Genomic DNA, 24,576 nt, shown 5'->3' with positions numbered 1-24,576 from the left:
ACATTCCACATAAGCGAGTACGTCCTAATTTTATAACACTATTGGATTAGGTAAGACTAACATGTATCTCCACGTGGCCATTTGTAATTGGTCATTAAGTCAACATAAAAACACGCGACTTTTGTGAGTCTATGCTACCCCTAAGGCCCTAATTCCGCGCGCCCAAAAACATATCCAAATACCCCACAAATCATATACCGTCTATACAAATTAATTAATACTTTATCCGTATTTTTTTAGTTGACACTGTTTAACTTTTACACTATTCACACAACAAGCTTTGATTCTCTTTTATGGTTTATAGATACGAATCATATGATAAAACATATTCATTTGGAATCTTATTTGAATCATTTCAATGTATATTTTATTAATATCTATTTTTTTATAATTTTACAATGTTGATAATTAGAGATATTAATCGTTAAAAACATGAGTTGACAAGCATGATAATAGAAATGTGTCAACTAAAAAAACAGAAAAAGTATTTGTGTGTGAATTATATGAATTTTTTTTATTAGTTTTGGAGTTAAATTTGAGAATTTATTTCTCTAAACATAAAAATTTGAGGATATTAAAACTATTTATACTATGTACTTCGCAGTTTATAATTTTATTAAGTACGAGTTAATTATAGATGTATAGTCAATGTATAAACAATAATAATAACAGACATACAAAGTACTCCATATCCCCTAAATTAATTTTAGTTGTACTAAATTTTATGTACTTCACATTTAATTTAGTTATTTACAGAGTATGCTTTAGAATTATTAGATTTGATATCACGAAAATACGAATTGTAATAAACCTAAAAAGAGCCTACATGATATCTCATGACTAACTAATCAAAAAAGATTACTAGGTGGATAATGTAATGACGTTTGTACAACTAAAAAAAAAGGAAAAAAAAAAAAAACAATGTGCATTTTTTCTTAAAATTGTGGTATAAAACATAATGAGTAAAAGAAACTGTTTTACAAATTCCTAAATAAGAAAGGATGATTAGAATTTGAGACATATCTAATGCGAATTCGAAGTAAAATCTACTAGACACACACTTTTGAATATTTTTGATTTTAATTAAAGCACTCCATGTCATTATTAACATTTAACATATACATGTTCGAACAATAATATACGAAATAATACTTATCAATTTGTAATTTTCAATAATTTGTGTAACAAGTATTTTAATTACAATATATCACTCTAACTTTTTCACCATCACATATACAGTATATTAGTTTTAACTAAATAATTTTATCAGTTACATCCAAAACAAATGTTATTACCGAATTATATACAATATGTGAAATACTACAAAATAATTGTACTAGTTACATTCGAAACAAATGTTATTACCGTATTATATACGATACGTATAATACCGAAGTACGTATTACTAAATGGTACTCCCTCCGTTTCATAAATATGTTCCTGTTTCGCAAATCAATGCAAAATTTTACCCATCTTTGACCGCAAATATCTTTAATCTCACACTAGCAAAAATTATAAAAGTTAGATATTAATAATCTACTCACCAAGACGAATCAAACTAGATCCCACATGACTATATTTGCTCTTATAGATTAAGAGAAATTTAGAAGATTCTCTCTTTCTTAAAAAAGTCAAAGATTCAAAACAAGAATATCATTGTGGAACGGAGGGAGTATTACTTGGTTTCAAAAAAATAAATATGAAATTGTATTACTTCATATTAGATTTACTACTCCATTTTAGCAATGACATTAACAAACACGTCAATTAAACCAATGCATCTATTAATAAACAAAGCAGAGTATTTAATTAATTCTTTTTCTGTCATTACTATAACAAGTGCAGCAAAAATTTTTTCATAAAAAACACCAGAAAATACTTTCCACTTTATAGTTTATACACTCTTTTTTCTGTAGCTGGACGTTGTTGTTGGCATTCAAGTCCATTTTCTCTCTCCTCAAAAAGTAGATTATTGGGGAAATTTTTTCATTTTCATCAGAGAAAAAGAGAGAGAGAATCGCTTCCAAGGCAAGCTACAAAAGCTGAACAAACCCTAGCCCCATCCAATTTTGCTGTTACAAAACAAGAGAGAGAAAAACTGTCAAATTAACGCTCACATTTTACTCTCATTGATTACGATTGCTTTTCTCACTCTAGATCTCTTTAAATTACCAGCAATGTTCAGATAATTAATCATCATTCTTCAGGTATTTTTTGGTTAATTTTTTGATTTCAGTGTTTTTTTTTGCTTAATTTTAGCTTAAATGCTTGTTTTTCAGCTTAATTTTGCTAATTTTTTGATTGATTTTGTGTTATTTGTGATTTTGTTAGGTTTGAGTAGGTTTTTGTAGTGGTAATGGCGTCAAAGTACGGGTCAAAGACGAGAAAATCGGCGAATTCTGCGTCAACTTCATCTACGACGTCGTCGAAGAAGTTTCTGGAAACTTCGGCGGAGTGTCAGACTTCGCCGGCGTCGTCTTCGGTGAGGAGTAAGAATCAGCATCAGTACTTCTACTCTGAGAGTCCTCCTGTTGAAACTGAGAAATTGAAGGAGAATGTCACCGTCACAGTTCGCTTTCGTCCACTCAGGTGAATTTCCTGCTATTTACTCATTATTAATTTTGTATTTTTGTCAAATATGTTTGTTTAATTGAATTGAATGAACTCTTCTCGCAATTAATTATGTTTACTGGTTTGTGATGATGTCTGTGGAATCAGTCCGAAGGAAATTCGGCAGGGAGAGGAGATTGCGTGGTATGCTGACGGCGAGACGGTCGTGAGGAGTGAGCATAATCCGTCGATAGCATACGCCTATGGTAATTTTAATTACTTGCACGAGTGATTATTTCAGTAATGTAGGTATAATTTACGAGTTTTAGTTAGAGAATCGGTGTTAATTTAATGCTGGAAGTTTTTGTGATATCTTGGGTTGGCATTCACTAACCTCAATGTGGACAGCTGGGACATGTATGAGTGTTTATTTGCTTATGTTTGTATACTTGTTGAATTTTATAATAATTATCGGTGTTGTTGCAAGTTAGAAGTCGTCGTGGTATCTTATGCTGGCAGTTACTATCCTAGGTGTGGATTCAAATAGATGTATGCTCAATACATTGAGTATTAACATGCACGAGTGATCATCTGTTAATGTAGATATAACATTTAAGTCATAGTGGAAGAATTAGCTGTTTTAATGTCACATTGAATTTTATCTTACAATGACTTTTAAGTCTCATATTGTTTTTTTTTGGTGTAGAAAATCATTTGAGGATTTATCAAGTATATGGTGCCATAATTTGAACATCCGGAATATCTATGTTGATAAACTTATGAGACAAAAGAATGCTAAAAAGTTTAATTGTATTCATCATATATTGTTATAAAGCAAAATTAAAGGATAACATAGTCTCTAAGAATATACATGAAATTATTGAGATACACGTTAACTAACAATTATAGAGTATAATATCAAAGAGATTCACATAATAATAAAATATTACATAATAATAAAGTGTGATATGATTATAAGTAGGCTAGCAATAGATATATGATATCTCTTAGTCTCTCTAAAATACTTTCTAATTAACCGTGATAAAAGTTTCTTTTTTTATTTTTTTATTTATATCCAAGACGATTATAAATGCTGGTTGATAATTCTACTTTCTGTTTCTTTATATGGAAAGAGGCTTGTGGTCTTCTTGATGTGCTTCCTTTGATTTACTTTCCTATCTAAACTTTCTTTTAATCTTTTGTAGACAGAGTATTTGGGCCCACGACCACTACACGCCATGTTTATGACGTTGCTGCTCAGCATGTTGTCAATGGTTCAATGGAGGGCATCAATGGTGCGTTAACATCCATATTACGGGCTGCAGTGTATTGTGTTTCTTGAAAAATAATTTGTATCTCTTTTTATTATGGTTTACACGAGTTCACTCTTTTTGTTATTCGATTTTTGAAGCGCCTCTTTTCTTATGTAGCATTGCTATCTTGAAACAATTGTCTCACTAAAATCTAAATGAGTATTGAAATCATCTGGCCAACTAAGAATTCTCGGACGTACCAGCAGTGCATAGAAAACCCTTTTCGCTCTGCTTAGGATTTTATGCACACCATACCTAATTAACACCACATGGCCTAGACATTGTCTTGTTGTTTCCAGATCATGTAGTAATCTGGATTTCTGCTCCATGAAGGGTAATCACATTTCTGATGGGGAGAATCAAAACAGAGACTCTTGTCTGTTGTCTCTGTGTTATTCTGGTATCTGTTGTTGACATATCTGTATCATGGTCAGAACAAACTTGTATTAGTTATTTGTTTCTGTTTTTCACTCCTAGCTATCTGTTTTCCTTGTAAACTTGCTTGGACTTACCTACTGCTATTTTGTTGCACTAGATACCCAATAAATTGTATGAAATCTTTTCTCTTACATTTTGCCGGTGGTTTGAAATTTAAATTGCCATTACGTTCCTTTTTAAATTCGTCTACTAAATTGATTATGCTGATACTTTGGATGATTGGAGTTGACTTTGTTTTTGTTCTATTAGGCACCATTTTTGCTTATGGCGTGACCAGCAGTGGAAAGACTCATACAATGCATGTGAGACCTATGTCTTTGCTTAATTTAAATTCTTAGGATGTATCATTATTTTGATCATTTACCAGAGAAAAGTCTTTTTATATCAGTACTTCAGATTTATTTGAGTTGAATTTTCAGTCAATTAAGTTGCATTCTAGTTTTTCTTTTCTTTGTTTTTTCTTTTTTTTTTTTTACTTTGGTAGCTAAGAAGAAGACACCCTACCTAACTGGAACCTCTCATACCCAACCCGATTTAGCAGGCAAGACTCCTTACGAGGGAGAGGGGGAAGGGTAAGGATAAGGGAATCCCCACCCCCTATTGATCCCACAATCTCATGGTTGTGAGAGATGATCCTTACAACTAGACCAAGTATTACTTGGTAATCAAGTTGCATTCTAGATGCTTTCACATTTTTGCTGAATAGTCATATGCTGGGGTCTTTGCCACTGGTATTTTACTTTTGTTGACGTATGGAAAGAGGTTCCTCAAGGTGTCTTTCATTAGTGTATTTTTCTACGAGGGCACTTAAATTTGATCTATATCATATAATTTTGATCAACCTATTACCTCATTTGTGTAACTTGACATTGTTCCTTAACCTACAACTATCCTACTCCATATTAGTATATATAACTTCTCGTTGGCCAGAATCAGAATCAATTAACTGACTGCACCACACCGTCTTAGCTAAAATATTGTCAGCTGCTAAGCCTTTTTCTTGCATTGCCACATGAGAAATGTTAGCTTCTAGAGGCCTCTTTCACCTGACATTCCAAATGGATTTTTTGTAAGACTTTGATAAAGGAGTTGGACTTACATCATTTCTAGCAGCCTAGCTGGATTTATTTACATTTATGGTTATCTGTTGAATCTATAAATACTGTTTTCATTTTTCTCAACTGAATGGAAAATTAATCATGATTAATTGCTTCATTATTTTTTTTTTTAGTTATGCTAATTTTACATAGGACTCGCTCTCTTCATTTTGTTTCAAAACGTTATCACTTATTATTGTTAGAATCAGATTAGAGTATTAGACCAAACACCAAAATTGAGAACAACTTGGATAAAAATTTCTTTACTTTCTTTGCTCATTACTAAATTTTATTAATAGTGTACTAATAAATTAATGGAAATTAAATATTTGGAAAATGTATTGAGATGAAACTAACAAGATCTAACTTGATAATGATTTTTTTTTTTTTTTTTTTCTCTTTTACATTAGTACTCTCTGTGTTTCTATTTGATTTTCCTATTTAGAATCTTACAACTATTCACATTTTAAAGAAATCTTATAATTATTACCAATAGAAAAAAGGAAAAAAATATAGCCATGTGAGGTCTTAATAAATGCTTTAAGAATGTCAAATTTATATTTTCAAAGATGTAATATTGACAAACATTCATAGTCGAATCAGGAACTAAAAAAAAAGAAAAGAAATATAGGGAATTTTAACTTACTGTGAAAGCTATGTTGGCCAATGACATCTTGATCAGACCAGACCAAACCAAATTTAGACTAGGACAGATTAAATCTTAGTCAGGTCATAATTCCTTACTACAGAAGAAGAGAATAAATTCTTATTATCTCCTGTAAAGGCATTTGGTGGAGCTGTATGGTTTATTGGGTGCTTTATTCAGTGTATATGCTGGATTAACCCTTTAACTGCATTTGTCCTTTTTTTGTTTTGTGTTTTTTTTTAGTTTTAATTTATTTATATACTACGTATTTTTTATGCTTTGACTGTACTATTAATGATTTATTCTAATGGCAGGGAGATCAGAGATCCCCCGGAATCATACCTTTGGCTGTGAAGGATGCTTTTAGTATTATCCAAGAGGTTCCATCCATTCCCCCTTTGTGAAGAGCTGAATATATCGGCTTTCTAAGTTTATTTTGAGTTTTTTCTGACACTTGCATTTATGTTCAGACTCCCAGCCGGGAATTTCTTCTCCGCGTGTCATATATTGAGATATATAATGAGGTATATATTCTCTTGATTTTTTACTTCATTCTACTAATCATTGAAAGATGCATATCAGATATATTATTCTTATGTAACTTTGTATCACGTTGTTACATTCATACTTTTAGCTATAAATAGAGTAATCTGTGTCATTTCTGTAAAATGCTTACAGTAGCTAATAGATTTATCACATTACTTGGTTTGCTTTGCCCTTGTTAATGTTCTACTTTTCTTTATCTAGGTTGTAAATGATCTGTTGAATCCTGCCGGACAAAATCTAAAAATCAGAGAGGACCATCAGGTACTTTCTCATGGTTCTATTGTCGCTACTATTACATTAGGCATATAGAAACCCTTGCTAGTAATGATAGATCAACAGGCTCTTCTGTACTTGCCTTGATGATCTGTCCTTGTAATTTAGTGTGGGTGTATTTATTTATTTATTTTTTGTTTCTAACAACCACAATATAGTAAGGCTCTTTCCAGATTGAAGCCTTAACTTGCAGTAACAGAGAGTTTTTGACAACTTTGGTGTACATACATTTGATACTGCAGGCTATTTAGGTCTTAGAATCAGGAACTTTTATTGAGGTTAGGTTGGCCTTATAAGACCTTTTTGTATGCTATGTGAATTTCGGGTGTTTTTTTATTTTTTATTTTTTAATTTTTTAATTCCTATATATCTTGTATATAAAATCATACGAGCGTAATTTGTGTATTGAAAAAGTTCATTATCATTAATTATTTTACTTTATATAATTGAATATTGTATTGTACATTTTTACATTTATCTTGCACCCCTTATGATAATAGAAATATACAACTTATATTTCTTCCTCCTTTCATGCCTTACTGGTGCATTCTATTATCATTGTTTTGTTTTTTGTTTTATTTTTATAAATAACTTTAATGAATATGCAATATAGAGTATTGCAAGTCATGATCCATCCAATTATAATACGCTGGTTGTCTAAGAGCCAAATTTTGCATTGAAAAAGGTCATGAAGAGCTAGTTTGAAAGTTTCTGGGTCATTTTACAATTGATGCAATTACACTACATTCATCTGTGATGTTAGATGGTCTGTTTCCTTAATCAGTTCCGTAGGCCTCACTCATTAACATTTATTGCTTGATTGGGGGTTGCTCTGTAACATTCTATTTCATTGATTATTGGCCATAAGATTTAAAAATTGATCACTGTAGGGAGTCTTTGTCGAAGGAGTAAAGGAGGAGGTGGTTCTGTCCCCGGCACATGCATTGTCTTTGATTGCTGCTGGTGAAGGTATATTTGAAACTAATTATATGTGTTGCATGCTTGCACTTGTATAGAATGCTCTGTCTGATACAATATTCATGTACCAGGTTTATAACTTCCAGTGTTTAGAATTTTTGAAAATATGATGCCTGCTTTTATGTTCTAGTTGGAATTGTATGAATTTAACTAATTGATTAGCAGCTTAAGCATTAGCTTTGCAACATGTTCGTACACTATATTGATATTCATCTCAGAAAATTTAACTTCTTTTTAAAACATATTAGAAGCTTATTTTAGTTTGTTGTGAAAGCTTATGCTTGATTCAGTTTATTGAGAAAGCTGAAGCTTACCTTGACAAAAGTCATCTTCAGCTTGATCATGAATCTCTCGGACAATGTGGCCCATTTTTGAAAGCTTAGTCTTAATTTTAAGCACTAATTGTAAGTAATTGATCAACATTATTTTGAAACTTCTAACCTCTCTTTGTATACAAGTGACACTCATCTCTAAGTTTCTAGTAAATTCTTTAATTCCCTCTTAATTTTACTTTATTCATGTTCGTTTAATTAGCCTACTTTCTACTATAGTATGCTTCAAAAGCATAAGAATCATAGGGAGGAGAATACGGTGACAGGGCATAAGGGCAGAAGAGATTTAGCTCTTCATTTCCTCCCTTCTATCCTGTGGTAAAAATCAAACTTGGCTAAGAGGACAAAGTCCTCTTTAGAGTTTTAGTTATGGGTAATGGCCTTTTGTTCTGCTTTTCTTTATAAGTAATGCTTATTTCAGTTTCATCATTGGTTTCTACTCCTACTCTAGTACTCTTTTGATAATTATACTAGATCCAGGATAAAAACTCTCTTTTATAACAGAAGTCTACATGCATCGGGTCTCCTCACTCTATCATTGGAGGATGCCTTAAATCCACTGGCATTGTGTCAACTTAGATGTTGTTGGAGAAAGCTGTTTTTGTGCTCAGTATTGGAGGATCTCTTGAGCTGGAGGTTATTAGGGTGAGTCTGAGCAGGGCAAGTGTATCTCCAATATTATTTGTTTTTGGGATGGTAACTCTAAGATATAGGAGAATTATTTGGCCCTGGACAACAATGTCCCTCAAGGACATCCCTTGACCTTTTTCTTTAATACTAAGTAACATTGTTTGACTGTTTTACCTCTCGGTGTGGGTGTGAGGAGAATTTATATTTAATACATGTTGTCCTGTTTACTTTTACTTATCTATATTCTCCCATGCTTAATGTGATTGCATATTCTTTCTAAAAACAACATAGTATTAAATTGGAAAGAGGAGAGCCTAATCTCAAGGGAAGAAGAGCTGTTGAAGAGAGGAAGGGAGAGAGAGTGAGAAAGACTTAGTATACTACTGTAGGTGAAAAGCAGAAAAAATCTGATATCTATGGGATTTTAATTTAGGCTCTAGTAGATGCTAAAATTTCCATCCTATGATTGATGAATATATATGAAGTTGACTGCTATGATGTATATTTTTATATGACCATGTTATCTTTTGCTTCATGAATGCTTCATTTGATAACAGAACATAGACATGTTGGCTCCACCAATTTCAATCTTCTTAGCAGCAGAAGTCATACAATATTTACCTTGGTAAGTTGCTGCTACCTGTTTCTCTTAATGAACTAGTTAATTATGGTATGAAACTTGGAGTGGGGGACATCTTACATCTTGGCCTCTTGGGATCCTTAACCTATTGAATTATCTAATGCTATGGTAGAGGATTAGCCTATTGCTACTATATTTACAAACTTGTGGAAGCTGCCAAGCATTGCTTTATTTATAGTATCTTCCTATTGAGGATTCACTTATGTTTGCATAATTCGTCGCATTAAATGTTGAAAGTGATGAAACTGCAGCGTCATGAGTCACATCTCCTGTTCATTTTCTTTTATCAACAAGTACTTTTCATCGGGGTTTATTTAAATAAATACTAATTTTTCTTATATATTTAACTCAGACTATTGAAAGCAGTCCTTGTGGTGAAAACAGTGAAGGAGAAGCTGTTAATCTCTCCCAGTTGGTATGTATCTCTGTTTCACACACATCTTCTTGATTCTGTGACTACTTACTAATTGGTTCTGGAACGATACCTGTTCCCTTTTTTAACTGAAGCATATGTTGAAGACTTATATATTTGCTTTATCTAACTTATGCATGCAGCATCTCATCGATCTGGCAGGTTCCGAGAGCTCCAAAGCTGAGACCACTGGTGTCCGTCGGAAGGAAGGAGCTTATATAAATAAAAGTCTGCTGACTCTTGGAACAGTGAGGGTCCTGTCATTGTTTATTCTCTATATACATCATGGTTGCTTATGTTAAATTAAGAGTACAATTGCTCATCTTGAAAATCCTCTTTTGTGGAAATACATAATTTTTTGCGGCAATATTGCTTTTTGATGAGATTCTACATAATGATTACTTCTGAATATGATGTTAGGATCAGATTGGATTAATGAGTGGTGGAACCGTAAATGTGAAAGGTAGATTGAAGGCGTTTAAAGTAACTAAGGTTTTTGGCAATGTCAGGTCAAATTGGAAGACACTCTAGAGGAGATGGATCTTATAGATAGGTTGGAATGTATTTATTAGGTTATTGGATAAAAGAGGAATTATTTTGTTAAGAATTTTTATTGGGCTCTGGTGAACATGACAGAGACAGAAGATGGAGGTTTAAAGAAAGGAGATGGATCTTATATTTCCTTCTATATTCTTCTATAACAATAACTTCTTCTATAGCCCATATATTTCCTTTCCACTTCAATTTTGTTGTTAACTTTTCTTATAAGGAAAGAAAAGAAAACTATTTTACAACTGTGTTTTCTTATGAAAAGTGTTTTATATGGAAAATTATTTTTCATTGAAACAAATGGAGTCTTAGTAGAGACTTGAGATGCCCAAGTTAGAGAGTTAGAGAATATTGGTTGGCCTTTCTTGATTTCTGTGCTGTACATCTTTGTATATCTCTATAAACTTGTGCAAATCCCAGCATGAAGATATTGAATTTGTATGGAAATTGTTTTGATTAAGATTAATGTTTTCACTACAATTTGCATGGCCTACTAATGTGCCTTCAGTCGTCGTGAAGTATGGTCCTTGTTTCTTATTCCCCCTGTTTCATAATAATCACAATACTTTCCTTTAACGCGTGTTTCGTAATAATTGATACACTTATTTGGTAGGGACCCATTACTATTTTATTATTTCTCTCTCCTACCAACCCCCACTAACATTGCTTTTATTGTTATTTTTATCATTAGTATTTCTCTCTTCTACTAACAATTAAATTCTAGGTTAGGTCCTCGTGCCATGCACGGTGATTTTCAATATTATCATTTGTTGAACACTTTTTTAACTATAAATATTTATATCTAATTGTAAAATAGGATGAAAGTTATATAATTACAAAATTTAAAAAAGTTATATTACATTAAAGAAAACATATGGAGAAATACATGCACGACTTTATAGATAGAAAAATTATATAGTATTGTAAGTATAAGAGAGCAATATCTTTGTTGAATGAGTAAAAAAGGTATATATTTACCAAATAGGAAAAAAAAAATTATTGTATAATAAGTACTCATTAAATACTTCTCTAAGAAGTTTTGGCAAAAAAAAAAAAAAAAAAAAAAAAAAAAAAAAAAAAAAAAAAACAAACTTTGGAGGGAAATTTTTTAACCAGGAGATGACGTGTCACTCCTGGTTTTGCCTTTAGTATATAGTTACAGATATCCACACTAGCTACACTCTATATTATAGAAATTCTCCTTTGGCCCCTTGCCTATAATTTTCCTTGAATTTTGTGCATGCCTAGTGTTGCAAATTTACGATTATTACAAAATGGAGGGAGTACTACATTGTGAGGTCACTCGAGGAGTTGAGGGGGAATCTTCTTCTGTTCACCCTGTGCTTCTTTGTTGTGAAAGTGTGGATTCCTGATAGTGTTCTGTGGGTGGATTCCTGATAGTGCCAGTGCTCGAGGTTTTGATTAATTATAGCCTCTACCTGGTTTGTTGCATTATGTACTTTCGCCATTTTTTTATTTTTTATTTTTTATGTTTGATGACTGCAGGAACAAAAAACCTTCAATGTCATGCCATATCATTGGTTTCTTATTGTTCATACTTCAGAAATTTCTACATCTAATGGTGCTATCTGCTAAATCTTCTTAATTGTTGGTTACTGGTGATAAAAACAGGTCATATCCAAATTAACCGAAGGCAGGTCGACACATATACCATACAGGGATTCCAAATTGACTAGGCTTCTTCAATCTTCATTGAGTGGTCATGGGCGTGTTTCGGTAAGTTTGAGTTTCCTCTTTTCTTGTGAATCATCATCATTTGATGAGTCTGAGCATTGGATTGTAGGAAGCTATCATATTTTTCTGACTGATTTGTATTAATACTCTGGTTTATTTGTGCAGCTCATTTGCACTGTAACTCCTGCATCAAGTAATACAGAGGAAACACATAACACTTTGAAGTTTGCACATCGTGCAAAATGTATTGAAATCCAAGCAGCACAAAATAAGGTATATATTAATTTATCCGAATTTTGAAATGTATTGTATATTGAAGCTGCTGACACATATTCACCATGAACAGATAATTGATGAGAAGTCACTTATAAAGAAGTATCAGAGTGAGATTCGCTTGCTAAAGGAAGAATTGGAACAATTGAAGAAAGGCATTCTCATTGTTCCTCAACTTAAAGTTGGTGGAGGAGAGGATATTGTATTACTAAAACAGAAGGTATGCATGTCTTTGGCGAAAGGGCTATTTTATTGCCACATACTATCAAACGTCTTCTTGCATTGGACATTTTGGAACTCATTGCAGTAAATAATTCATTTTAGTGATTTTGCTTTGTTTATTTGTCCAAGTAGCTCTACTTTTATTTTTTCTAGGCATGTAGTATTAGCTGAGAAATAGGTTTTTGTATGTTTGAGTTAATTGTGAAGGTCTCTTACTTTTTCATATGTATATACAATTTGAAATCTGCAGTATTAGTTAGAGAAAGTATTTCTCACCAGTGAAATGTGTTTTGATGCTTTCAGGAAAATGCTAACTTTTATTTTGTTTTTAGCCTAGAGGTTGATGTAGTAGCTAGTTGACCAATAATGAGACATTATAGAACAAAGAGACGGAAACAGGAGAGAACAGGTGTCTTCAAAAGTAGTTCAAATCACACATTTAAATTTAATGATCACTAACATTAGAAACTGCTTTTAAGACTGTCTTGCATGCGGCTAGATAGATGCTGAGTACCGTATGGATCCCTAAACAACACTGGTGGGTGGGATGGACTTTTGATAAAATCTTGTAGTGCAATTCTACCCGGGTACATCTTTTAAAAGCCATAGAAGTTCTTGTTAAAATTTCTGAGTATGGAATTATTGGATTTATCACTTGGAACATATTACTATGTTGTGTGCATTAAAAATCATAGGCAATGAAAAAGGCTTCACATTAAAGTTTTTAAAAATCTAGAAAGTATCTGTAGGTAAAAGGAGGAAACTTGTCTGGGAGACACTGATACAGTTGACTTGTTGGGTAATCTGTCATGACGCATTTGTCGATCAGCAATTTAACCTTTGATAGGATTAAACGGGAGGAAGACTCAATTCAAAGTTCCAATCCTTGGCTATCCTGTGTTGTTGTTGTTGTTTTTTTTTTTTTTGAAAGCAAGGCTATCCTGTGGTTGCATATATATATTTTAATTTATTTAATTTTGGTCAGGAAAGAAATAATAGGATCTTTTGGAAATTGAAATGTCCCCACAACACTAGAGTTTTGCGAGACAAAGTAGTCCATTTCTTTTTCTTGTTCTATGGGAGTTTCCTGGGATATTAAATCTTGGTTGGGATACTTTATATATTCCTATTAACCTACTTAGAGGACTTCTGGTCCCCTGCTGCTGTAACGTCTTTGCTGTTCAACAATTTATTTGTTACAAATTTATTGAAATTTTTTAAAAAAAGTGCCTCAAAAAAAAAAAAATTTTTTTATTGAAAATAAGCGATAGTTTTAACGCCTAAAGGTGCTTTTATCTTGTGTTGCTTACTGATTAATGAATGCATTATCTAATTCATTTTCTGTTATGGTCTGTAAAGCTAGAAGATGGACAGGTTAAGCTGCAATCACGGCTGGAAGAAGAGGAAGAAGCTAAAGCAGCTCTCTTGTCTAGAATACAACGGCTAACAAAATTAATATTGGTGTCAACTAAATCTTCACAGTCATCAAGGTTTTCACACCGTCCTGGTCCAAGAAGAAGGCATTCCTTTGGAGAAGAAGAGGTGCAGCTTTCCCTTTCCTTTTCTTTGTTCACTTATTGTATCCACTTATTTCAGTAGCATATGTGAGACCTCAGCATAGATTGAGCCTGATGTGTATAATTTTCAAATCTTATTTAAAAGGTTGCTTCTGTTACTCTTTCGTAACATTTTCATTGATTTGCAGCTTGCTTATCTTCCACACAAGAGACGGGATTTGATTCTGGATGATGAGAACATTGACTTGTACATTGCGCATGATGGAATTGTTGAGTCTCCAGATGACATCTCTAAGGAGAAGAAGTCTAGGAAAAATGGACTTTTGAACTGGCTAAAGATTAGGGTAAGTGCAAATCCTTTTGATGGAATATATCTGTAATGTTCTTATCCTCATGTTGTATATAAATTTGAAGCATGCTACTATTGTGGGGTACTGGGTGTGTTAATGCATGTATAAGGTGTGTTTGCACCAATAAAATGCTTAGAGCTGTAGGTATGAACATATATCTAGTAGTGCCATAATAGATTGTTGTAAGTACATGTGTGCTCACATACCTGTTAAGAAAATGTGTTCACATGGGCATTTTGAGGGCAAGGAGGAAATCACAAGCTCTAGAATGACCTGCTTTAAAATGTTTTGGGCTATGGCTTTAGGCATGTTCTCATCACTAGATACATAATATAGATATAATATGGCATTTGCATTCACAGCATATTAATGTGTGATTTATGCAATTTATTGTTGTGACTTGCCCTGTCTTCTTGTCCTCTGGTTTTGAGTTTCTATTTAGTTGATTAAATATTGTTACTTCATTTATTATTTCTTATTGGTAATTCCATGTATATCCAAACCTTGTGTTAATTGGTTTCATACTGGCTTCTCTTTGCTGAATATAGAGCTATTAAGATTTAAAATTATAATATAGATGGTCTTTAAAAAGGTATGAAGCACCCTCCTGTCCGATATCAAGCATAAGATGTGAAAAGTAGAATTTCTAGGCATTGTTGCTTATGATGTTAATTTAAAGGTGTCATATATATTCTTGCTGTTCTCTCTTATCCTTTTTTTTTTTTTTTTTTTTTTTCCGATTCCAGAAAAAAGATGGTAGTTTGGGTGCTGGCAGTGATAAGTCAAGTGTGGTGAAATCAAATAGTACGCCTTCAACCCCACAAGCAGACAGTGTTAATCTCAATGCAGAATCCCGACTTTCCCAGTCTCTGCTTACTGAAAGGACTAATTCTGCGGAGCTTTCACCTGTAGCTAGACATGATAGAGAAACCCATGAGGATTTTTCTGGACAAGGGACACCTCTGGTAAGTAATTTTTCATTTGGTTCATAAGTTTGTCCAACATTTTTAGAATTTATGTTGCACGTTTCTACTTAAGGAGAGAGAGGGGGGTTGGGGGGGGGGGGGGGGGGGAGGAAGGTGCTTGCATTGATAAGTCAAGTGTGGTGAAATCAAATGCCTTTGTAAACTGTTGTAGAAACTGTAGCTTTGTCGTAGATACATGTTTGCATATCATAGCTTTTGTCTGAAGGTTCATTACCGTTGTGTCAGACAAGTACAAAATCAATCGATCAGATTGATCTTCTCAGGGAGCAGAAAAAGATTCTCTCTGGTGAGGTTGCACTTCATTCAAGTGCTTTGAAACGTTTGTCCGAAGAAGCAGCAAAAAATCCTAAGGAGCATATTCATGTAAGATGCTTGTACACTTTAGTGGCTTTGAGCTGCTTTTTATCAAATGTTTTGACATTGGTATGTTGTTTGTTTGAATTCTAGATTGAGATGGGGAAATTAAGAGAAGAAATCAGAGCTAAAAATGAACAAATAGCTTCCCTGGAGAAGCAAATCGCTGATACTGTGGCTGCCAACTATGACAAGATGGATAATTCTGAGATGTCACAAGTAAGTGGTTTAAATTTTCTCGATCCATGAGGACCTCAAGTTTATATTTTGATAGCTGAGCCATCAACTTTCCTCTCTTTTTTGGGTGGTCTCCAGACGGTTGCAGAACTTGTGAGCCAATTGAACGAGAAATCATTTGAACTCGAGGTGTGATTTTATCTGTTAATATATTATTATGATGTTTTTCTTTTGCTCGTGTTTGAGAGTAAAATTGCCTTTGATAGACACGCAACCTACTCCTTTAGCCATGTTCTTTCTGCGTTCAAGGTTTTGTTTGTAAGTATATGTTTGGATATAAATAGTTTCCTGTTCTTTTTTGCAGGTTAAGATTGCAGATAATCGGATAATCCAAGAACAGTTGGACCAGAAGGTACAAAATCAACTAGTGGCTCCTGCTCTTCACTCTATTTGCTCTGTGTATCTGAACTCTTTTCTAATTTCCATATATGCTGCCTGGCAGATTGGTGAAGTTGAAACATTACAGGCTGAGATTAATTCCTTGAAGCAGCAACTTTCTGAGGCCTTGGAATTAAGAAATGTAAACCAATCATTCAGTAAAGCTGGTAGAATGCAATCCATATCCGAGGGGGTTGAGATGAACAAGGAAAATAGATCTTTGGTTGATACGAATGAAAAGTTGCTATTGCATGCCCAGGTTTGCCAAACTCCTTTTATCTGTGTGGTAGATTTATTATCCTCAAAATATAAGTGTATCTTCTGAAGAAATATGTACTTGCCAATTTGCCATCATTAGGAAAGTTCAGTTTCATGTTGCAGCATACTGTTCCAATTTTTAATTCATGTGTTTATTTCATCTTCCTTTTATAGACTACTGAGATTGAAGAACTGAAGCAGAAATTGACTGAACTTACTGAGATAAAAGACCAGCTGGAGCAACGAAATAAGAAGTTGGCAGAGGAGAGTTCATATGCCAAAGGGTTGGCTTCTGCTGCAGCTGTTGAATTGAAGGCGTTGTCGGAGGAGGTTTCCAAGTTGATGAATGAAAATGAAAAGCTTTCTACAGAGATGACAGCTTTAAAGAATGCCCCCACTCAGCGTAGATCAGTTGTAGCACCAAGAAATGGAAGGAGAGAGACTCAGGTGAAACGCCAGGACCAAGGCCCGAGCACCGCAGATCTTAAGAAGGAGTTGGTCATCAGCAAAGAGCGAGAGCTTGCATATGAATCTGCCCTTCAAGAAAGGGATCAAAGAGAGGCAGAACTCCAAAGGAAAGTGGAAGAATCCAAACAACGAGAAGCATATTTGGAGAATGAACTTGCAAACATGTGGGTTCTTGTGGCTAAGCTAAAGAAATCACAAGGAGTCGAATCTGATATCTCCGACTCTGCGAGCCAGAGAACGGACAATTGGTAATCTGACAAAATCTTTAGATTTGTTTTGGAATGTACAAAAGTTGGGGGAGGGAGTTGTAAATTGAAAAAAAAAGTGGAACTGTGTGGTTAGTATCAGGGTTCTCTAACAAATTCAGATTGATTTTGCGATGAGTGCTTATGCGTGAGCTTTTTGTGTTATTGATACCCTGATTCCGATGTAATTAATGCCAATCAAGTTCCTTTTTGGCTAATTTTCCCATTTGTTGAGTCCTGTTGTGCTTCCTGTCTTTACCGAGTCTTCTCATGGGATCTACTGGGAAATTGATTTTGGCACATCCTTAATTGATTTTGGCACACCCCTATGTGAGAAGAGCATAGAAAACTGTGATCTCACATAGGGGTGTGCCAAAATCAATTAAGGGTGTGCCAAAATCATTTCCCGATCTACTGATGCTACTGTTTTTCAAGCAAACTTCCGCTTTGAATTAACCATTTACAGGGCAGAGTTTCCAATCAATGAATTTCAACGAGTCAGTGCCCCATCTAAACAGACTTGAATAATTAGGCAGTCCAACAGACACTGTTCCAGGCCGATACCAACCAGTCATTTCCATTATATTATCACCGATTTCACCACCAAATCAGCAATAACTCAATGAGGGAAACTGGGGTGTTAGGCCTGTTCAAGCAACTTAGAACTTAACCTAAAACATGATATTAACAATCAAGTTTTACACACATACCATCATGGTATGATTGGCATCATTTCTGTTTCTAATTCTAACCAAACATTGTAACTATTTATGCATAATTCCGATTGTACAAGTCTACTAGAATACGAATGTAGTATTGCTTATCATCAAAAAAATAAAATCCTCAGCGTTTTACATTTTTCACAAATCATAATAAATACAAATTCTTAAATGAACTTGGTTCACACTAATTTATTGTGGATCACTAACATTAGAGAAACTATAGTTGTTTTATTAATAAAAAAAAAAGTCACTATAATAAAATGAAGGTTACTATGTTGAAAATCAAAGTCATTTTGGTAATATATAGGCTATAAGAGGTTAATTTTTTTAATGAAATATTTTATAAGGTCAATATTAATAATAAAGGTCACTATGTTAAAATTAAGGTCATAACGTCGTACATCAAGTTCACAATAGTATTAATCATTATACAACTTTTAATAAAGGTTACTATGTTAAAAATAAGGTTACTATGTTAAAAATAAAGGTCACTATGTTCAATATAATGTCAGTTGCGTGTGTATAAACCTCGGGTCCACAATAATATTATTGTGAACCAGGTCCACGCAAGTATTTCTGCATAATAAATGCGAAAATTTTGCCATCTTAGTTTTTTATTTGGATTTATTACTCATTTACTAAATTTAGTGTTTAATTAAGTTAATTAGTGGGTAATTAGGAGAATAGGTTTCCTTTCGCAAAAAAAATGAATGTGATTTTTTTTAACTAAAAAACTTTTAGGAAATTTTGACTTTTACCACCAAAAAAAATCAAAAAATTGTTTTTTACCACCAAAACTTCTAAAACTTTTATTTTACCACCAAAAAAATTTCTAAAATTGTTTTTTACCACCAAACGGCAAGAAAACCATTAAATCTAACGGCTTAAAAAAATTTCCTTCGAATTTCGTGCGCAAAATATGTTTTTCATGGGTTTAGGGGGGCACTTTGGCCCTTTGGGTCCAATTTGAGGTCAAAATTGACAAAAAATGATCGGATATGCCTCGTTTTGCGTGTTCACGCAAATCGAGGTTTTTTTAAACACGCAAAATGAGGCATTTCCGATCATTTTTTGTCAATTCTAACCTCAAATTGGACCCATAGGGCCAAAGAGCCCTCCAAAACCCCTAAAGAGCATGTGTTTGACACGAAAATCGAAGAATTTAAAAAATTCCGTTAGGTTTTTGACGACAGGCGGTAAAAAACAATTTTTAATTTTTTATTTGGTGGTAAAATAAAAGTTTTAGAAGTTTTGGTGGTAAAAAATATTTTTTTGATTTTTTTTGGTGGTAAAAGTCAAAAAATCCAAACTTTTAAAAGGTTTTTTTTTTTTCGCAAAATGGTGCTTTTAAATTTGTTTTTTTTTTTTTTTTTTAACAAATTTGCCGTCAAAGTAATTCTACTGAATTACAAATACAAAACCAAAGGACATTGTTCTTTTTTTTTAAACGACATTGCTTTTGTCATCTTTTAAACTTCCTCAGTCAAAATACTAAAGACGTCGGCGACTACTATCGCCGGCAAAACAAAGCTGTATTACATCCTCTCACCAATTAAATTAGCATGTTCTGATAATAAACATGGAGTAAAACTGATCAATGGCGATGTTAGCATTTCAACGAGCAGCGCGAAACATCCATATCCCCGCACCCGATGCACCTCGCCTCACCAGATTCTCTCTCCGCCCACCTTATTCTGTAAGCAATTTTTATACTTCGTCAACTTTCTAATTTCATTTTTTTTTTTTTTTTTTTTTTTTATATTTGTTTCAATCATTTGCTTAATTTGCTCGATTTTGTTGTTTTCTTGCTGAGTTTAGTTGACAATTAATCAAAATAGTATGTACTGTATAATATATTGATTCTGCTCCATTAGGCCTGTAGTTATATACTACCTCCGTTTCGCATTATCTGCAACAAAGGAATATTTTATATCTCACAAATAATACCCCTTTGTTGCAGATAATGCGAAACGGAGGTAGTATACTGTTTAAATTTACAATCTGTTTTCTTGTGTGTTTTTAAATTACTATGTACTGCCTGTTTGATAAGTGGTAATAAATGGTAATAATAATTCATCCCAAATTATCTCTAATTCTTAGCAAATTTTCGAATCATCAATTACCAGGACATTTATAAAGAAAAGCACAAGTACAGGGATGACATTGCATCACTCTACACATTAGAATGAAATTTTGTTTGCCAAATAAGACTTAATTCGTTCCCAAAACCGACTCCAGTTTTATATAAGCTTAATAACTGATTATTAATGGTCAAGATTGGTAAAATTTTGATTGTATTTTATTGCAAATATGCATAATGGTATGGTGTCGTATGAGGTATTGTTTGATTCGTCTCGATTCATTATTTTTAAATATCAACTTCTTATCTGTATAAATGCAGTCATTGATATAATTGGTCAAAATCGTGTCTTGGGAATCGTGCTTAATTATATGCTCTAGGTTGAGTAGGTACGCAGGGAGCAGCTTGAGTCTCTTTAACAGTGCATTACTAAGAATGAAGAGGGAATACCATTTGAGTTAGATTGAGTAGGATAAGGATGCTGCAGCCGTGATGTATGCTCTAATCTAGCGGTAGTTTATTTCATAGGTGTCCTCTATTTTCTTCATTGATCAAGTTTAAGATAGGGAAGAGTACATGGTTCTCATTTGTTCATGGGACAATGTTTGGAAGTATGAACAGACCGTTTGTGTGCGCTCCAAGTGTATACCACTTGTGCACACTAGATGAGGTTCCTGCATTTATCTTCCATGTTGACACTTGATAGTGCTTGGGATATTCATGGAGATCTCATCGTGAGGGCATTAGGCTATGGTTCGAGGGAATTTAATGAGTTTATATTGATACTTGAGGACGTTGAGGTGGGTGGTTCGTTAGGAGCTGTATATTTCAGTCTCTTTTGTGTTACTTAATCTTATGACTTAGATATTCTGACTTTTCCTTATTAATCTCATTTGGAAGAATGGCATACCTTTTAAGGTGAGTTTTTGTTTGGATGTTAGCATTTGGTAGGATTGATACTAATTGAATACACCAAAAGCAAAGACTAGGTCACCAAGTTTGGATGTCTCATCTATCAATCTATGGCTGTGTACTTGTGTAGAGTTAATACACTCAATAGTGTACACTGATGTGGTGTGCTATGTTTGTAGGAGATAGGAGAAGAAGTTGGTGTGTTGTAGTGCTTTTCTGTGCTTTTCTGTGCATCTTGTGGTGTGTGTGGATTGGGAGATTATTCTGTGCAATTTTAGGGAGCCACCTTATCTTGCAATTTTTTATGGATTCGGTAATACATTTTACATTGTTTGAGGCTAAGGTGTCCATGCTTTGAAGAAATCAACTGCAAAAATTTAAAGAATCGTATATAAAGTAGAGATAGATTATTTTTCTCAAAAAAAAATATATGAAGTTATTTAAGATATTATGTGCGCTAGAATGCGTATTGGTTGATTCACTCTTGAGATTACTATTTTGGCAGGGAGGGGATCTAAGTTATATTAAGTGTGTTGTTATATCCCTTTTGATTAGTTAATTATGAGGAGTAAAAATGGAATGGGTTAACAACCTTGCCAAGTTTTTTGCTCACAATTTTTTCTTTTTCTGGACTCTGGCAAATGATTTAATCTCACTCACCTACTCACCCAATTTGTTACTCTTCATTTTTCCATCACCCTTTGCTATAAGGTAATGTAAAAGCTCAAGCCGCTGCCAACATTCCATTTTCCTTTGTCTTTTTCTGGCTCTATATTCCCTGCATCATCACCATCACCATCACATATTCACAACTACTTAACAAGCAACAACACAAGTGCCAAAATACTAATTATTCATAAGCATTGTATATTTATGTTATCTTGGTTCTGCAATTAACCTGTGATGTCAGTGAGTCGTGCCAGATCAGCATATCTGTGGTTGATGATGTCGATAAGAGCGTGGAGTTGTGGCCTTCTGTTGGTATTGGGTTTGGAGGCACTAGTAAGATGGGTCTGCTGGTGTGGGCAAGCCGTAGGTGATAACAGGGTAGAGAGGTGAAGGGATGGCTGGGAGAGGGGAAGTATTTTGGTGGTTAAAAAAATGACTTGAACTAGGGAGCAAGATAGTGGAACAGATTGACATTCTGTTGACCATCTATTGAACGGATATTGACATTCTGTTGACCATCTTTTGAGATTTACCGATTTATACTCAAGGAAAAATGTAGTCATGTGAGATTTTATTAGATTCGACTCAATTTATGCTTGATAAACAGAGTTTGATTCTTCATAGTTAGATACATGTATGGAGTATTTTGTTGAAATTCTATCTTTATCAATTAGTGCTATTTGTTTACTAATTGAAAATACATTCAGCCTATATTTTTTTATATGATTTTTTTTCTTATTAATAAATAAACATATTACTGATCAAAGTTTTTCGTTGGAAAGCGAAACTTTACATGGGGCAATATATGTTGATTGTGGAACAAAGGAAGTATATGGTTTTCTGTTTTGTAAACCAGATTATCATTCTGCATTAGGTTGATAGTGGGCATGTCAATATTCTTCTAAGATTTTGTCTGCTTTTTTTTTTTTTTTTTTTCCACCTTTGTCTAGTATAGATTTGTGAGCTTTTTTCGCCAATATTACCATAGCTCGGTGTACAGAACAGCTGCGTAGCTTTTGCTTGCAGTTAAGTTGCATTAACTGTTATTATCTGAAATGTATGTGCTACATAATATACAATGCTTATGCATATATTTGCAATCACATCATTTGCATACATTTGTAATCACCTCTTACTATAGTAACTCTTAGAAATAGTGTGCAGTTTGGGCATGATCTTGGAATGGTCTCTGGATTTAGGAAAGTGGCAGTTTACAGGATCTATGCTATCCCTTGTGAGTTGTGACTGTGTGACGTGGATTGAAAATTTGGATAATTAGTCATTGTAGTTTAAGTGTTTTCAAATATTTCTGCAATCATAAATGTTCAATGCTGGAAAAGAACAGGTAGTAACAGATATCTATCTTGAGATTTTAAAGTATGTTTTCAATTACTTGGTGGGTGCTTCAAAACACGTGTTACATAATGGCGTATTGTGAAGAGCAAGTTTGGAATCTTTAATTGAACAACTTGATTCTAACGGCATTTGTTTGATTTCATGATGATTCTGTTAACCTTCTGTACATGGCAGTGATGCAAAGTAGTTGTTTATCTTCTGTCTTGGACATTTAAAAGGTTATTTGTGTCTTGACAACTGCATTTATTTTATACATAGCATGTTTACTTTTTTCTACATAAGTCATATCACAGTATAGCTTGGGAGTTAACTTGACATTGGATATTCTCTTTCAGGCGGAGGTGGAATTTGCTGATGGCCGTGCATTCAATTTATCAGCTGAGTTTCTGAGAGTATATAGCCCAGCTGCAGACAGCAAGATCCGTTCCATTGGTGGGGAAAAGGTAAAACGTGTGTTAATTTTGTTTGTCTGTAGTTCCTTGGTAACCCTTTCCAATCCCCAATTGCTATTGAGGTTTTATAGATGATTAAATTATTTGCTACACTGCAACTCCGTAATAATACAGCATTTGGGTGTTTATTGTTCACTTGTACGCTTGGTACATTAAGTTTGTTACTTACTGTCAGTGATGTAAGCAATCATGACTATGCTAGCTAGAAAATGAGCTTGCATTTGGAGTCATGGATGACAAGTGATGTGTATTGACTTTGGAGACAATTGTTGGCAAAATTGGATTATTTCAATAGCCAAATGAACCCGACTAGAAGTCCTTGTAAGTTGCAAGTGAATCTTCTCTTTCTGTTCTCTTGCAGGTAATATTTGGTCGGCGTCATGTAGGGATCATGTCTGCAGAACCTGTAGGGAATTATGGGGTGAGGTATGTTTAGACATTTAGTATCTCAAGCTGAAGTAGCATAATAATTTGGAAAATAAAAGCCTATTTGTGAAGTCTTCATATTCATGCATGTTCTAAATGTGTTTATATGCTGTTCAGGTTGCTCTTTGATGATTTGCATAAAACAGGAATATACACATGGAATTATTTCTATTACCTTGGCTCCAACAAATTTTCTCTCATGAGAAATTATATCAAAACGTTGAAGAAGCATAATCTGAGTCGAGATCCTAAAAGGAAATAACTACTTTTACATACCTTCTTAAGAAGTTGCTAGCTTAGTTCACGGGCTTCATATGTACTCTTTGTACTTGTATTGTATGATCCTAAACAATTTTGTTATAATTATCGTTAAAAAGTCGTTATGGTAACCTATATACTTGTTAATGTAGTTTGATGAAAGATCCGACAAACGACCCAAAATAAGAAACTATTTATACAAATAATTGAACTCCAGGAATGCCGCCTAGTGCAGTATAGGTATCATAATTAACAATTTTTAATCGTTCGTTAAATTTGTTGTATCAAATAATGGTTCAAAATTTGTTATATGT

At 33.6% G+C, this 24,576-nt stretch overlaps 2 protein-coding genes across 2 annotated transcripts; both read left to right on the top strand.

Annotated features, from left to right (window-relative positions):
* Positions 1-1,904: 1,904 nt before the first annotated feature.
* On the top strand, positions 1,905-17,605 carry LOC145609742 (kinesin-like protein KIN-7K, chloroplastic). The gene is made up of 24 exons (XM_081665205.1): positions 1,905-2,207; positions 2,332-2,589; positions 2,719-2,816; positions 3,756-3,845; positions 4,551-4,603; positions 6,359-6,424; positions 6,515-6,568; positions 6,792-6,851; positions 7,754-7,832; positions 9,361-9,428; positions 9,796-9,858; positions 9,999-10,103; positions 12,037-12,141; positions 12,265-12,372; positions 12,446-12,592; positions 13,954-14,136; positions 14,300-14,455; positions 15,208-15,426; positions 15,673-15,810; positions 15,895-16,020; positions 16,117-16,167; positions 16,343-16,390; positions 16,481-16,675; positions 16,849-17,605. Exons 2-24 carry the CDS (start codon positions 2,357-2,359, stop codon positions 17,392-17,394), a joined length of 2,991 nt encoding a protein of 996 aa, XP_081521331.1. The 5' UTR covers positions 1,905-2,207; positions 2,332-2,356; the 3' UTR covers positions 17,395-17,605.
* A 1,958-nt stretch (positions 17,606-19,563) lies between these two features.
* On the top strand, positions 19,564-24,371 carry LOC145609508 (uncharacterized). The gene is made up of 4 exons (XM_081664974.1): positions 19,564-19,805; positions 23,462-23,569; positions 23,940-24,004; positions 24,122-24,371. The coding sequence occupies exons 1-4, from the start codon at positions 19,707-19,709 to the stop codon at positions 24,264-24,266; spliced, it is 417 nt and encodes a 138-aa protein (XP_081521100.1). The 5' UTR covers positions 19,564-19,706; the 3' UTR covers positions 24,267-24,371.
* The last annotated feature ends 205 nt before the right edge of the window (positions 24,372-24,576 follow it).

The sequence above is a fragment of the Chenopodium album genome, chromosome 23, assembly GCF_948465745.1.
Source record: "Chenopodium album chromosome 23, dcCheAlbu1.1, whole genome shotgun sequence".
Classification (NCBI taxonomy): Eukaryota; Viridiplantae; Streptophyta; class Magnoliopsida; order Caryophyllales; family Amaranthaceae; genus Chenopodium; species Chenopodium album.
The sequence above is the reverse complement of the archived record's forward strand: the minus strand, read 5'-3'. Positions and strand labels throughout refer to the sequence as shown.

Bases quoted from the DNA above. Each gene is read 5' to 3' on its own strand.
- LOC145609742 (XM_081665205.1), top strand. From the start codon at position 2,357: ATGGCGTCAAAGTACGGGTCAAAGACGAGAAAATCGGCGAATTCTGCG. The intron at 2,817-3,755 runs GTAATTTTAATT...AATCTTTTGTAG, and splicing joins GTCGATAGCATACGCCTATG to ACAGAGTATTTGGGCCCACG. The intron at 12,373-12,445 runs GTATATATTAAT...CACCATGAACAG, and splicing joins TCCAAGCAGCACAAAATAAG to ATAATTGATGAGAAGTCACT.
- LOC145609508 (XM_081664974.1), top strand. From the start codon at position 19,707: ATGGCGATGTTAGCATTTCAACGAGCAGCGCGAAACATCCATATCCCC. The intron at 19,806-23,461 runs GTAAGCAATTTT...ATTCTCTTTCAG, and splicing joins CTCTCCGCCCACCTTATTCT to GCGGAGGTGGAATTTGCTGA. The intron at 23,570-23,939 runs GTAAAACGTGTG...GTTCTCTTGCAG, and splicing joins GTTCCATTGGTGGGGAAAAG to GTAATATTTGGTCGGCGTCA.